Source organism: Eptesicus fuscus, chromosome 1 (assembly GCF_027574615.1).
Source record: "Eptesicus fuscus isolate TK198812 chromosome 1, DD_ASM_mEF_20220401, whole genome shotgun sequence".
Lineage (NCBI taxonomy): Eukaryota > Metazoa > Chordata > Mammalia > Chiroptera > Vespertilionidae > Eptesicus > Eptesicus fuscus.
The window spans coordinates 20,353,738-20,368,147 of NC_072473.1; the positions used below are offsets into that span (position 1 = coordinate 20,353,738).

The window sequence follows — 14,410 nt, forward strand, 5'->3', positions numbered from 1 at the left end:
TATTCACACTGGGCTTGTTCTTGGGTGGTCACAGTTTCCTAAGAGGAACTAGAGAGGGCAAACCTTAATATCAAAGCCTTTTTCAAGTCTCTATTTGCATAGTATTTGATACTACCCCATTGAATAGACCAAGAACTATGGCCAGATTAACAGTTAGTGTGGGTAGAGATAGCCCAAATCTTGGATAACAAGAAGGGTAATCATTGTGGCCAATAATGTACATATTAAAAATATGCATAGGGTATATCTCATAATTGAGCATATTTAATGCAAAAGGCTAATTGATGATGAAGAAAGTGAGACAAACTTCAGAAAGAAAAGAAGAATACATAGGACCAAGAATCCTCAGGAGTCAAAAAGGAATAAGTGTTCCTCTAAAACTAAAAAGAGAGATGAAATCATGGGTACAAAGAGGAGATGTTACTGTAGAGAGAAGTCAGGCAGTTCACAGCAGACCTGTCTTGTTTAAGCCTTAGTCTGATGTCTTAGTCATCTTGCTCTTTCTCTTTCAGCTTTATCTATTCTTATTGATGCTCTTTAAGACATTTATCATAGACCCTATTCCAGCGGAGTGGCAAAATTCTCCTTCATGTTTGCATCATATTAAAAGACTCAGAACCTGGAAGGCATTTTAAAATAGATTGAATTAACTTTGGGTGGTGAACACACAATACATTCTACAGATGATATATTATAGAACTAGAGGCCTGGTGCAAGAAATTAATGCACTTGGGGGCAGGAAGGGTGGAGGGACTCAGCCCAGCCTGTGCCCTCTCACAGTCTGGAAGCCCCGAATTTGAACGCCCCAAAGAGGTAGTCCCCACCCACCTGGCCAGGGCTCCTTGATGGATCGCCCCAAAGAAGTAGGCTCTTCCTACCTGGCCGGGGCTCCACAATGGATCACCCCCGCAGAGGGAGGCCCAGCTGCCCGCCGCAGCACGGCTGGCCATCGTGGAGCCCCCCAATTGATCAATCACCCCTCCAGCCGGTGGCCTGGGCCTCTCTCTGTAGGGTGATCATGGGGCAATGGCCGGGCCCCTGACCTATCGCATCACACTCACCTTGGCTGGCCTGGTGCCAGTGGATGTCATAGCATGGTCGTCCGGAAGGTCGTCTGGACCAGTGGTCAGCAAACTGCGGCTCGCAAGCCACATGCGGCTCTTTGGCCCCTTGAGTGTGGCTCTTCCACAAAATACCATGTGCGGGCACGCACGTACAGTGCGATTGAAACTTCGTGGCCCATGCACAGAAGTCGGTTTTCGGCTCTCTCAAAAGAAATTTCAATCGTTGTACTATTGATATTTGGCTCTGTTGACTAGTGAGTTTGCCCACCACTGGTCTGGACAGTTGTTCTGCTGTTCGGTGGTTCAGTCAATTTGCATGTTATGACTTTATTATTATAGATTGTATAATGAAACCTATATAATTTTATAAACCAATGTCACTCCAATACATTCAATAAAAATATATTTATAAAGAGAAAATAGATTGACCATAACAGACACTGGAAGAGATATTTTGAGAAAGCTTTCTTGCTGATTCTTCACAAATTCCATATCATCTTAGTTTAACTCTGTGGGCTACAGAACATGCTAAAAACTGAAATGTGTATGTACATAATTACCTCTCAGAAAATAAACTGATTATTGGGCTGAAACAACTTGGCAGAACCATTCCAATTTGACATCATGTGGAGATGGCCTTAGATCTAATCACTTTTATCTTGGGATCCATGAAGGCTTCATTTTTAAAAGAATAGTTACTATAAATTTTTATCTTAAAATTATGTTTTAAAATTTTGTTGAATTTTTAAAGATAGTACTTTCACATTAGGCTTAAAAGTTTGTTGAAAATTGATGTGTATTTTATAAAAATCTAAACAGTAAAATATTATTTAAATAAAAAGAATGTCTTCTTCCCCAAAAGATAAATAATGTTTTTGATTTGAATACTTAATGAATCTTTGATTATATATAAAAAAATAGTTAATTTTGTCTAGGTGTAATAACTATACAATTGTTATTTTTAAGAGTAATTATTTTCTATAGATAACTAAATATTTATGGTCCACAAAAGAGTTTCTATATGTTACCTGAAGTCTAATTTTCTATGCGTGCACACACACACACTCACACACATACTCATACACACACACATGTATCTCTATATGTATTTTGAACACTGGCATTAACTTTTGGATACCTTACATTCAGGGAGTATTTTTGTCTGAGGGCACGTATCAGGATCAAATCATATTTAATGGAAATCAGGTTGCTTCATTTTCTTAATTCCAATTAGCAAATACCATTATCTGGGATTACATTCAAATAAGTCTTTACTAGACACTCAGCTTAATCGGTGCTTCCCAATAATTTTATTTATTTTTAAATAATTGCAAAGCTATCTGAAGATAGCTTCATGTGCAAATATGGCAATGAACTGAAATTATGGAGTCAAGAATCATGTTTTCAACCACAAAAACATTTCATTTTATCAGACATTGAATTATGATCAAATAGCTAGGAAGTGTGGCATTCAACCATAATCAGTTCATTGACTGTTTTTTCTGGTTGTTTCATGTAGCTACAATTGTGGGACAAAATTCAGAGGCAAGGGTATTGGAAAGGTAATTAGTGAATTGATTTTGTGGTTGTCTTTAAGAAAAAGTAAATAGAAACTTGCAATGGGAAAGAAATTTAGGCAATTGCTTTACTCGTGAGACAGGCTGAAGTCTTCATACTGTTTAAAAACAAAAGACACTGGTGATCTTTTAAAAAGAATGGCTACTTCCTGATTTAGGAAAATTCAGAACAGCAACATCTGTACTTAAAAACATTTTCTAAATAGAAAGTTGTTAGGAGAGTGATGTTAGAAGAATGGAGGTGTGAGAGCACACCTTGTCCTCTACCCCTTGTTAAATTTCAACAAGTTAACCAACTATAATTCAACAAAGAAATCCCTGCTCAATACAGATGCAGGCTTGAAAGACCCTCACATTGAAACATCTAAAGAAGGGCAACCAGGAGTAAATGAAGAGATGAGAAGGGGGGAGGGGGGAGTGCACTTCCTTTTGCCTGGAGGAACAAAGAGCTACAGAGCTGGGGGGTGGGCGGGGGGGGGTAGCCCAGCAGGTGAGAGAGAGCAAACAGACCTGACAGAGAATGAGGTTCTGCCATGCAGTACCCACTGTTGAACAGGGCAGTGGTGTTTCAGACAAAAAAAATAGAACCACACAGCACTGCCACCACTTGGAGTCCCAAAACTTCCCCCCCAAAGCCCCTTCCCCCCGCCCCCACCCTCACCCCCCGTCCCCGGTGCCCTTGGAGTCAGGTCCAAGGGCATATGATCTGTAAACCAAGAGCTGTTGCCGTAGAACCAGTTTCTCTCTGTGATTGATCCCCAGGAGGGATGCTTAGGTCTGGACCCCACTGAGGTAAGCGGTCAACATTACAGTGAGGGCAAAACAAACCCACCCCAAGGCAGCATGGCTGCATGGCCATATGGTCTTACAGAAGCCACAGAGGTTCAAGACTGGGAGACCACAGAGGTTAAAAAAAATCTTGCTATTCAATGCCATCTACTGGAAAATAGTAGACCTCTTCAGAGATAAATGTGTAAGCAAAGGAAGACAGCAATTACCATAAGTAACTACAGTAACCAGGATGACCGGAGAGAAAATAAAAAATCACAAAAAAAAAACAAGCTGGAACACATGGAAATATGTGATCTAAATGAGAGCGACTTCAAGATTGCAGTTCTGAAAATACTCAATGCGATAATACTGACAGGCAATTCAGTACCCTTTGAAAACAAAACAATGAACAAAACAAGTACTTTGCCAAAGAGATTGAAACTTTAAGAAAGAACCAATGATTATCATAATAGCTAACACAGTACTTAATATGTTCCAGGTACTGTGTAAGCACTTTATAGGGATTAGCTTGTCTAATCGCATTACAACCCTTCAAAGATGAAAATCAGGAGTCATAGACAGGCTGAGCGACTTGTTCAGGCCCACAGAGCTAACAAGTGACAAAGCTAAAATTGGCATCCACGTATTTTTGCTCCAGTCCATGCTTTAAATTACTCCACTATAGCTACCTCAAATGCCAAAATGGTGCATAAATACATACATATACACACATGTAGTTGTCATATTCCATAATTTCTCTATTGTAAATCATGTTATACCTTGAGCTTAGGTCTGTTAGCTTCACCATTCTAGAATGACATCAGGATATTCAGGGCCTAGGTCTTAGAGGGTCTGAGTTGCCTCATGGAAAACAGCAGATTCTAAGGGGAGAATTGGGAAAACGAGCTTGCTTTGCTATGGGTGTTCACGCCATTAGAGAGAGAGGTGGTATTGGTTAGCGCACAATGTCTATTGCTTCCTGTCAATGGACATCTGAACCCTAGCAGAGAGAGGCTTCCATTGATAAAATTTGAAATAGCAATTTTCTCACAAAAATCTCAGAAGCACAGGGAATACTACTTGGTGATAAAGCATGACACAAAGTTATAAGTTGGGAGGGATCCGTGCTGCACCAGCAGGAGTTACACCTCAATACTGCTTAGTATTCGTAGTCACCAGTGTTTCTCCAGGGCTAGGCTGGTCCACACAGAGCCAGGCAGCATAGAACATGGGCAATAAGTCATGGCTGTAGGTGTTGGCAGCAGGAGGACAGTGGAGCCAATATAGCCAAGGGAGGGAAGGTCATTCTGGGAGGTCTCAGCAGCAGGCCTCACTGAGCAAAAATATTCCTGTGATGCACTGGAGGAGGCCGCAATAATGTCTACGAGTATCCTTGAGACACATTCAAGAAGGTCCCAAACGAATGAGTCATGAGAAGAACTTTATAGAGAGACAAAGTTTAAATGGTAATTTTTATAGTGTTGCAGAAGACCAAAGAAAAACCAAGTGATGCTTTTAAGGAAGAGGAGGGACACTGTTTAATACGCCGGCAGACTTAGGGAATAACTTTCCAAATCTGAGTGAAGAAACATGCATGGGGCTTTCCTTTATATCTACCTGTGATTCTTGTCCCACAAACATGGATTATGCTTCCGGTCCGTTTTGCGGGCCTTGCAAGAAGGCCCCCAGGTGTTGGGGATCTCCAGGCCATATCTGATGGTCTGGCCTGGCGCCAGCATTAATAACCCTCCCTCCGGGGCAGTGCACAGTACCAGGTTCTGCAAGACCAGTATCTGGGAAGGAGGTAGTGACTTAATTATAGGTTATCAAGAATGTACACTGAGCTTGCTGGCATGAATTCAGATCACTATCCCTCAAATATCAGGGTTACATTGGAATTAGCCCTTTTTAGCCTTCTCAATAGTAGTGGATTAGAGTTACCCCATTTTTCTCCTAATGACATTTTAGCCTCAAAATATTGATTTACAACCACTATAGAGCTAAGGCCAATGTTATCCACAAAAGTAAATATGAGTGTGTGTGTGTGTGTGTGTGTGTGTGTGTGTGTGTGTGAGAGAGAGAGAGAGAGAGAGAGAGAGAGAGAGAGAGAGAGAGAGAGGGAGAGAGAGAGAGAGAGAGAGAATATCTGTATGTATGTAGGTCTAAAACATTTTCTTACAAATTGACTAAATTAACAGTAATACAGTGGGTCCATAATAAAAAACACAATGGTCCAGGCCATTCTCCGAATTATTAATGCCCCGAAACAGTCTGAAAGTCATTTGGATATGCTTGCTGATAATACTGTTGGTGAGAAATAAAATTTATATTTTGCTTGAAAGCTAATTAATGTAATCTTTAAAATATATAAATCCCATGGTGAGCCCAAATAGTTATCATTGAAATTCGGATCTTGCCACAACGGAGAAGATTAAAATGCAAACAAAATCTGATAATATATCTAAATTTTAAAAATATAAACAAAAAAGAAAGAAAACCAATTAACTTCTGGAACAGGTTTGGTATTTAGAATGAAGAGATTAAATTGTGCAGATATCAAATTAACACTTGGAATGAAGATGGTACTGCCTAGCTGCCATTCAAAGCTTTGTCTCATTCATGCTAAAGTTAGTTGCTAGAGAGCAGCAAACTGAGCTGTTTAAAAGGCCACAGTTGTGTTCTCTAAATGGTCCACACAGGAATCATAAAAGTCCCTGATGGAATCTTTAGCAGCTTGGAGGTAATTGGAAGGAAGGCATGGGACTAGTAATTAAATCACAGTTCTTTTCTAGGGATATATATATATATATATATATATCCCTAGAAAAGAACTGTGATATATATATATATATATATATATATATATATATATATATAGAGAGATATATAGAGAGAGAGAGAGAGAGAGAGAGAGAGATACAAATAAAAAGATGAGATAGACATTGATGTGGATAAGTATATGCATTTATACCACACCTAGTTAGTCATTTTGATAATTTCAGTAAACAGCTGTGGAACTCCATTTACAAAAGCCGACATCAGAGGATCAGAGGCATGGGACTTAGAATACAATGGCAAACCTTTGAGAATATACATATGACACCTGTGCATTCAAGCAAGTTACGAGTAAAAATAAAATGACCAAATTATATTTTTCTTTCTTTCTTTCTTTGTTTTATGCCTGAACTGACCAACTCAATCCAGGTGCTAGAAATTCCATGTTACTAAAATGTATTACAAGCCAGATAAATGTCTTTGGTGCTTCGGGATATTGCTACATGTTACACTTTTCAAATGGTTGTTTTTAGCAATATGTAAGTGTTCCCACAGCCCCTCCACTGCATTTTTATAAGGAGTTCACTCTGGGTGTAATTTTGGTAGACACACCACCATAAAGAGGTTATGGCATATCACTGTGGATGGATCTGTTCTTACCTCATTAGCCAGAGAGACAGGAGTGATTTTCAATATCAGATCTCGACCCTGGGGGAGCTCCTGTCATTTTCTAAGATAAGCTATAGAGTGTGTACCCTTCTGCACAACCTTGATATGACCATTAAAGTTCAGAACTTCATCCTGGATGCCATCGCCAATGACCATATTAATAAGACACTTGAGAGAACAATCAGAAATGAGACCATGTCCGTAGACGTATAACTGGCATTGATAGAGATGCAAAGCATTAATTTTATTCTGATTATTTGGGCTTCTTAGCCCAGAGGAAGAAGAACAAGTCAGAAAAACAAAAGGCTTGTGGAATAAGTTTGTAACATTACATCAATTCCCCCAGAGAACAAAAGAACACAGAATGGGAGAAAAAGTGGAGGTACAATAATTTCTTGCCAAGTACTATATTTGAAAAGAAAACAGGTAGGATGGACATTAACGAATGCATGAACTCATTTAGCAAATATGAACTAAGTTAGATTTTGAGTACTAAGGTGAACAAAATCAGACAAGATCCCAGCTCCAATAGAATTACAGCCTAGTGTGGGGTGCAGACCTTCATTGAATAATTACTCTGATGTAAAGAAGCATGTTCTATGGGTGTGTGTTATGAAGGAAGTAGACTTAGAATGGGCATCAGCAGTGTAATCTAGTGCTTGGAATATGGTTATACTAAACCCTCCTCCAAATTGGAATAAAGGTCTACCTAAATCATACTTTCAGTTACTCCTATATGCCAAAAACTTTTGCAATAACCCCATCCTACCTTATAATAGAGAAACATGCAAATTGACCGCACCTCCGCTATGCCCATGATTGGGCCTGCGAGAGGCTGGGGGCAGGACTCCGAGTGGCCTATCCGGCCGTTGAGAAGACCAAGATGGCGGCACCCAATACTCTTACTTCCGGGGGTCCCGGCGGCGATCGCCACCCGGGGGGGCATGGCCGGGCTGAGCCAGGCGCTCCCGGGGGTCCTGGGCAGCGATCGCCACCCTGGGGGGGCGTGGCCGGGACCCGGGGGGCGTGGCCGGGCCCAGCCAGGCGCTCCCGGGGGTCCCGGCAGCGATCGCCACCCGGGGGGGCGTGGCCGGGCCGAGCCAGGCGCTCCTGGGGGTCCCGGGCGGCGATCGCCACCAGGGGCGTCATGGCCGGGCCGAGCCAGGCGCTCCCGGCTGTGCAATAACCACCTGATGCCTCTTTAGTGGGCAGGGACAGACCTTTAAAAAATTAATATTATTCTCAAATATAAGGAATGGAAAGAATGTATCACAAACACGAATATGCATTGTTTCATGAAAAATACACACACACACACACACATACACACACACACACACACACACACACACACTTGTTAGAGATATAAGTATATTTCTTACTATGAATGAGGATCAAAAATAAAAGTCTCCACACCGGATGGAGCATTGTTAGATAATGTCAAATTATCTGAGTCTCCCGAAATCAAGTAGCACAGCCTCTTTCCCTTAGAAAAGAGATAATCTCTCAGTTTGGCATAGTATTTTCCTGGTCCCTTCATGCTGTCCCAAAGGGTAAGAGATCCCTCTTTTTTTACAGCTGCATGGTATTCCATAGTGAAAATGTACCACAGCTTTTTTATCCACTCATCTGCTGATGGGCACTTGGGCTGTTTCCAGATCTTAGCTTTTGTAAATAATGCTGCTAACTCAGAGACAAATATCACATGATCTCATTTATTTGTAGAATCTAATGACCAACAAAACAAGACCCAAAGCAGGGAGGCATGGAACAGAATGACGTACCTTGATGTGGGGTTGGGGGGACAAGAAGAGATAAATCAAATAACTTATATACTTATATGCATAGCCCATGGTCACTGGCAATAGGGTAGTGAAGACCTGGGGCGGGGGGCGGGTTGGGGCTGGGAGGAGGGGGAGATATTGGGAGATACCTGTAAAGCTATCAACAATTAAAATTTTTTTAAAAAATGTAAGGAGATCCTTTATCGTAGAAGGTTCTTAAAGACTGTTTGGCTGGCGGACAAATGCTATGATGGATCAGTGTGTTTTCCTTACAGCCCATCACCCATCCTAGGACCCTGTCTTGCACTGAGACTTCCCCTTCTCACATCTAACCTGGGGCTCTTACCCATTTTCTGCAAAAGGTTTGTAGGAGGAAAAGAGCTCAGTTTCAGAATTGGTATTTCCCAGGGAGCAGCCAAGAGGACAACCTCCTCCCTCCCTCCCGCGGAGAACTAACAGGACAACCCACACACAGCAGAAGGGCCGCACAGAGCCCCAGGCAAGATTTCATTCCTAGGAAGCCCTGGACAGAGCTGTCAGCATGAGGTGCGGGCTGACTTCCACCTCCAGGGATTCAGGTCTAGGAGGAGAGAAGCGATGCTGACCAAACAGGTGTGGGCTCTCAGACCTGCAGAAAGGGGACTCCGGGCTCCCAACCAAGGGGTCTTCCCAGAATGCAGCGCCCTGATCCGCGCTCTCCCCCCTCCCCCGTGCCCTGACCCGCCCCGCCTCCCCCGCCCCCCCCTGCCTCCCCCGCCCCCCCCTACGCGCATGCGTGCTCACAGGCTTGAGGGTTGACGGTTGACGCCAACATTCTATTCCCTCATTTCAGTCTCGGCGTTTCCGGGAGTGAAGACTGATCTGCGGATTGAGGCTGGTACGACTCAGATCAAGGAGAGAAGTCCCAGTCTTCCTTGGTGGTCAAGGAGTGGCGGAGAAGACCCCGAGAAGACTGAGGTTAGTGTCAACCCCATACCCCTGACCCTGAGGTCCACCTGGGGGGGAAACGGGCAGGACTCTCACTCTCTGGGATGGGGAGGGAGGTGGGAGTGAGGTCTTGGTCTAATGGACGGGGTGGGGGGGGAGTCTTGGTCTAATGGCGTTGAGGTGGTAGTGTGAGTCAGTGTGTGGGGGTCGGGTCTTGATCTAATGGGGGTTGGGGTGGTGGTGTGAGTCGGTGTGTGTGGGGTGGGGTCTTGGTCTAATGGGGGTTGGGGTGGTGGTGGGGTGGGGGCTTGGTCTAATGGGAGTGAGATGGTAGGGGCATAGTGGGTGGGGTGGGGTCTTGGTCTAATGGCGTTGAGGTGGTGGGGGGGGAGTCTTGGTCTAATGGCGTTGAGGTGGTAGTGTGAGTCAGTGTGTGGGGGTCGGGTCTTGATCTAATGGGGGTTGGGGTGGTGGTGTGAGTCGGTGTATGTGGGGTGGGGTCTTGGTCTAATGGGGGTTGGGGTGGTGGTGGTGGGGATTGGGGAATGGAGTCTTGGTCTAATGGGAGTGGGGGTAGAGTCAGTCTAATGGGGGTTAGGGTGGGGTCTTGGTCTAATGGGGGTGAGATGGTAGGGGCATAGGGGGTGGGGGTGGAGTCTTGGTCTAATGGAGGTTGGGGTGGTAGTGGGGTGGGGGCTTGGTCTAATGGGAGTGAGATGGTAGGGGCATAGTGGGTGGGGTGGGGTCTTGGTCTAATGGGGGTTGGGGTGGTGGGGGGTGGGGAGTGGGGAGTGGGGTCCTGCTCTAATGTGGGGTGAGATGGTAGGGGCATAGGGGGTGGGGGTGGAGTCTTGGTCTAATGGGGGTTGGGGTGGTGGGGGGTGGGGAGTGGGGAGTGGGGTCCTGCTCTAATGTGGGGTGAGATGGTAGGGGCATAGGGGGTGGGGGTGGAGTCTTGGTCTAATGGAGGTTGGGGTGGTGGGGTGGGGGCTTGGTCTAATGGGAGTGAGATGGTAGGGGCATAGTGGGTGGGGTGGGGTCTTGGTCTAATGGGGGTTGGGGTGGTGGGGGGGTGGGGAGTGGGGAGTGGGGTCTTGGTCTAATGTGGGGTGAGATGGTAGGGGCATAGGGGGTGGGGGTGGGGAGTGGAGTCTTGGTCTAATGGAGGTTGGGGTGGTGGTGGGGTGGGGGCTTGGTCTAATGGGAGTGAGATGGTAGGGGCATAGTGGGTGGAGTGGGGTCTTGGTCTAATGGGGGTTGGGGTGGTGGGGGGGTGGGGAGTGGGGAGTGGGGTCTTGGTCTAATGTGGGGTGAGATGGTAGGGGCATAGGGGGTGGGGGTGGGGAGTGGAGTCTTGGTCTAATGGGAGTGGGGGTGGGGTCTTGGTATACTGGGATTTGGGGGGTTAATCTGGGGGTAGGGCGGTGGGGTGGAATCTTGGTCTAATGGGGGTGTGGGTGGGGTCTTGGTCTAATGGAGGTTGCAGGGTGGGAGGAGGGGGATGGGGTGGAATCTTGATCTAATGGGGGTTTGGGGATGGTGGAGGGTTTGCGGGTGGGGAGGTGGTTCTTGGTATAATGGAAGTTTGGGGATGGAGAGGTGGGGGTGGAGTCTTGAGTCTTGGTCTAATGGGGGTGGCGGTTTGTGAGCGGTGGGGGAAGTCTTGGTCTAATAGGGGTGGGGGGTTCTTGGTCTAATGGAGGCGGTGTTCTTAGTCTCATGGGGGTGGGGAGTCTTGATCTCATGGGGCTGGGGGTTCTTGGTCTCATGGGGGTGGGGGTCTTGGTCTAATGGGGGTGGGGGGTTCTTGGTCTAATGGAGGCGGGGGTTCTTGGTCTCATGGGGGTGGGGGTCTTGGTCTAATGGGGTGGCCACAGGAGTGAGGAATGAAAACCCTAATAATTACTTTGGACAAAGGGATCCCATAAGACACTGCTCCTGATGGAGCTCTAGAAGCCCAGCCCCAGCAGGGTGATGAGATAGGGCTCTCCCTCATTTCCCCCAGGCCATTGGGGTAAGGAGTTCAGTTCACAGTGGAGAGGGGAGGAGGCCGGGCCCTGCCAACAGTTGGTCCATAGGATGATCCTGTGAAGGAGAAGATCCTCCTCCTCAGAGCACAGGGGACCCCCAGAGCCTAACCCCGCCAGTCCTGCTCTCAGCCCCAGGTGCACCCTAACTTCCTCTGCAGGGTCGTAGGGCAGAGACTGGGCAGAAGAGGAGCCCTGTGGGCCCCTGGAGCACTGCCCTCAGACCCTTCAGACATGGCCTGGGTTAAGGATCAGGTGCAGTGTTCCTGCTGAGGGTGAACACGCCATCTCACTCTCCCTCCTCCAGGGGCCCACATCACCTCCTCTTGCCACACGGGTGACCTCTGTCCCTGACCAGTGTCCTCATGCCTCGGGGGAAGAAGAGTAAGCGCCGGGCCCGAGAGAAACGCCAACAGGCCCGGAATGAGGCTCGGAGAGTCATGAGTGCTCAGGCCTCTACAGAGGAGGGGGAAGACTCTGACTCCTCCTCTGTTTCTTCTGGGGTATCGACCCTGAGCACTCCTGAGTCTGCACTGTCCCAGGAACCTCAGGGAGCCGCAGCAGCCACTGGCCTTCCCAAGCCAAAAATCGCATGGCCAAGTTTTGACACCAGTGCCGAGAGCCGCAGCGAAGAAAAGTGCAGATGCCTCCCAGGCAGAGTCGGGGTCTGAGGGTTTCCGCAGAAGCCCTCTAGACCAGAAGGCGATGCTGCTGGCGCAATTCATGCTGCGCAAGTATAACATGAAGGAGCCCATCACCAAGGAAGACATGATGAAGCATGTCATCAGGAAGCACAGGCCCTACTTCCAGGAGATCCTCAAGAGAGCCTCCGAGCTGATGGTGCTGGCCTTTGGCATTGATGTGAAGGAAGCCGACCCTGCCGGGCACAGCTATGTCCTGGTCAGCAAATTGCACCACGCCGGGGATAGCAAGCTGAGTGGGGAGATCGTGCCCAGGAAGGGCCTCCTGATGACAATCCTCTGTGTGATCTTCATGAAGGGCAACTGTGCCACTGAGGAAGAGATCTGGGATGTCCTCAATGCGATGGGTATACATGCTGGCAAGCAGCACAACCTCCACGGGGAGCCCATGAAGCTCATCACAGAAGATCTGGTGAAAGAAGGTTACCTGGTGTACCGCCAGGTGCCCCACAGTGATCCTCCAAGCCACGAGTTCCTGTGGGGCCCGCAAGCCTACGCTGAGACCAGCAAGATGGAAGTGCTGCAGTTCTTAGCCAAGCTTCATGGTACCGAGCCCAGCGCCTTCCCACACTGGTACGAAGAGGCCCTGCAGGATGAGCTGGAGAGAACCCGCCACAGATTCGCGGCTATGGTTCGCACTAGCTCCTCTGCCACTGAGCTTTCCAGCGCCAGCTTCAGCATCCCACACAAGTATTGAAATCTGAAGCAGTTCCCTCACTCTGTGCTTGAAGTGGTGTGGGGGGTTAGGTGGTGCTGGAGGGAACGCAGTGCACATCATATCTGTGCTTCTGTTCTGTTATTAAACTATTGCTTTATCTTATTGTTGCTGAATGTTTTCAAATGTTCTTTAAAACAAGTTTAATTAGCGTCAGAATCTAAGTGCACAAATGATATCGGTTATGTACTTAACATTGTTTATGAGGCTTAAGAGTAAGAGTTTTGCTTTTTACTAAACAAATGGAGTAACCATCCGCCTTACATAGAGATCTGGAACAAGATAACATGGCATTAGAAAATGTATTTCCTTAGAAATGTGACAGAAATGAGTGGCAAAATAGTTGTGATAAAAAAGTACAGAGAAAAGTAAAAGATGATCAATTCTTGGTTTCCCTTATTCCTTGTATTCTGCTGTTCTATAAAATAAAAGTTATATACCTGCACTTGTTTTGTTTATTCAAGTACATAAGAGAAATGAAATCATGATGAATTGTTATTGCCTCTTTTTTTTTTAATTCCTCATTTGAGCATCTGCCCTTGGGAAGGCTCCAAGGTGGTCAGGGGGATGGTGAGAAAAAGAAGGCAGAGCTACTGCCCCTAGAATGATGGAGGCTAGAAGCAGCTCCGGTAAAAGGAAGATGGTGAGATACCTCTAAGACAAAAATCCAGTAAAAAGAAGTATGAGGAGGGGGGAAGAGGGAGGTCTTGATAAGAGCAGACAAGCTGGGGCAGGTGTCCTCAAACTACGGCCCGCTGGCCACATGCGGGTGTTTCTGCCGTTTTGTTTTTTTACTTCAAAATAAGATATGTGCAGTGTGCATAGGAATTTGTTCCTAGTTTTTTTAAAACTATAGTCCAGCCCTCCAATGATCTGAGGGACAGTGAACTGGCCCCCTGTTAAAAAAAGTTTGAGGACCCCTGATCTGGGGTCTTGGGAAGCCTCAGTCCCTTCAATGGGAGGTGCTGGTATGTTAAGGTGGGTGGGGTTTCAGAGGAGGGTGTGAGTGTGGTGAATAAGGGCCAGACCCTTGCGTGGTGGGTCTCAGAGTTGAGAAGCTAAGCCTCCAGAGGGGAACTGTTTTTAGCAGTGACGGGGACCCTGGAAGAAGCAGAGAGAAATCTCCACCCGGGACAGGGATGGAAGGTGCCCTGGGCTTTGGGCCCAGAGCAGGAAAACACAAGGCACAGGGTTGGAATTTTATCCGCATCATCTCCAGGGAGTTTCTGAGCAATCAGGGCAGTTCTTCCTCAGGCTGGGATGCCAGGGAGCCACTGTGCTGGCGCTCTTTGCCCTGGGCTGGGAGAAACGGTGTGCTCCATAAAAAGGCATTTCAGCTAGTTTATCTTGAGTAAAATTTGTCAACCTCTAAGGGAGGCCTTGATTTGGGGAGAGGTTAA

The 14,410-nt window shown here is 46.5% G+C and overlaps 1 protein-coding gene across 1 annotated transcript; it reads left to right on the forward strand.

Moving 5' to 3' along the window:
• The first annotated feature begins 5,640 nt into the window (after window positions 1-5,640).
• LOC129148860 (melanoma-associated antigen B10-like) lies at window positions 5,641-13,115 on the forward strand. The gene is made up of 4 exons (XM_054715123.1): window positions 5,641-5,722; window positions 9,473-9,597; window positions 11,902-11,978; window positions 12,137-13,115. The coding sequence occupies exons 1-4, from the start codon at window positions 5,641-5,643 to the stop codon at window positions 12,990-12,992; spliced, it is 1,140 nt and encodes a 379-aa protein (XP_054571098.1). The 3' UTR covers window positions 12,993-13,115.
• Window positions 13,116-14,410: the final 1,295 nt, after the last annotated feature.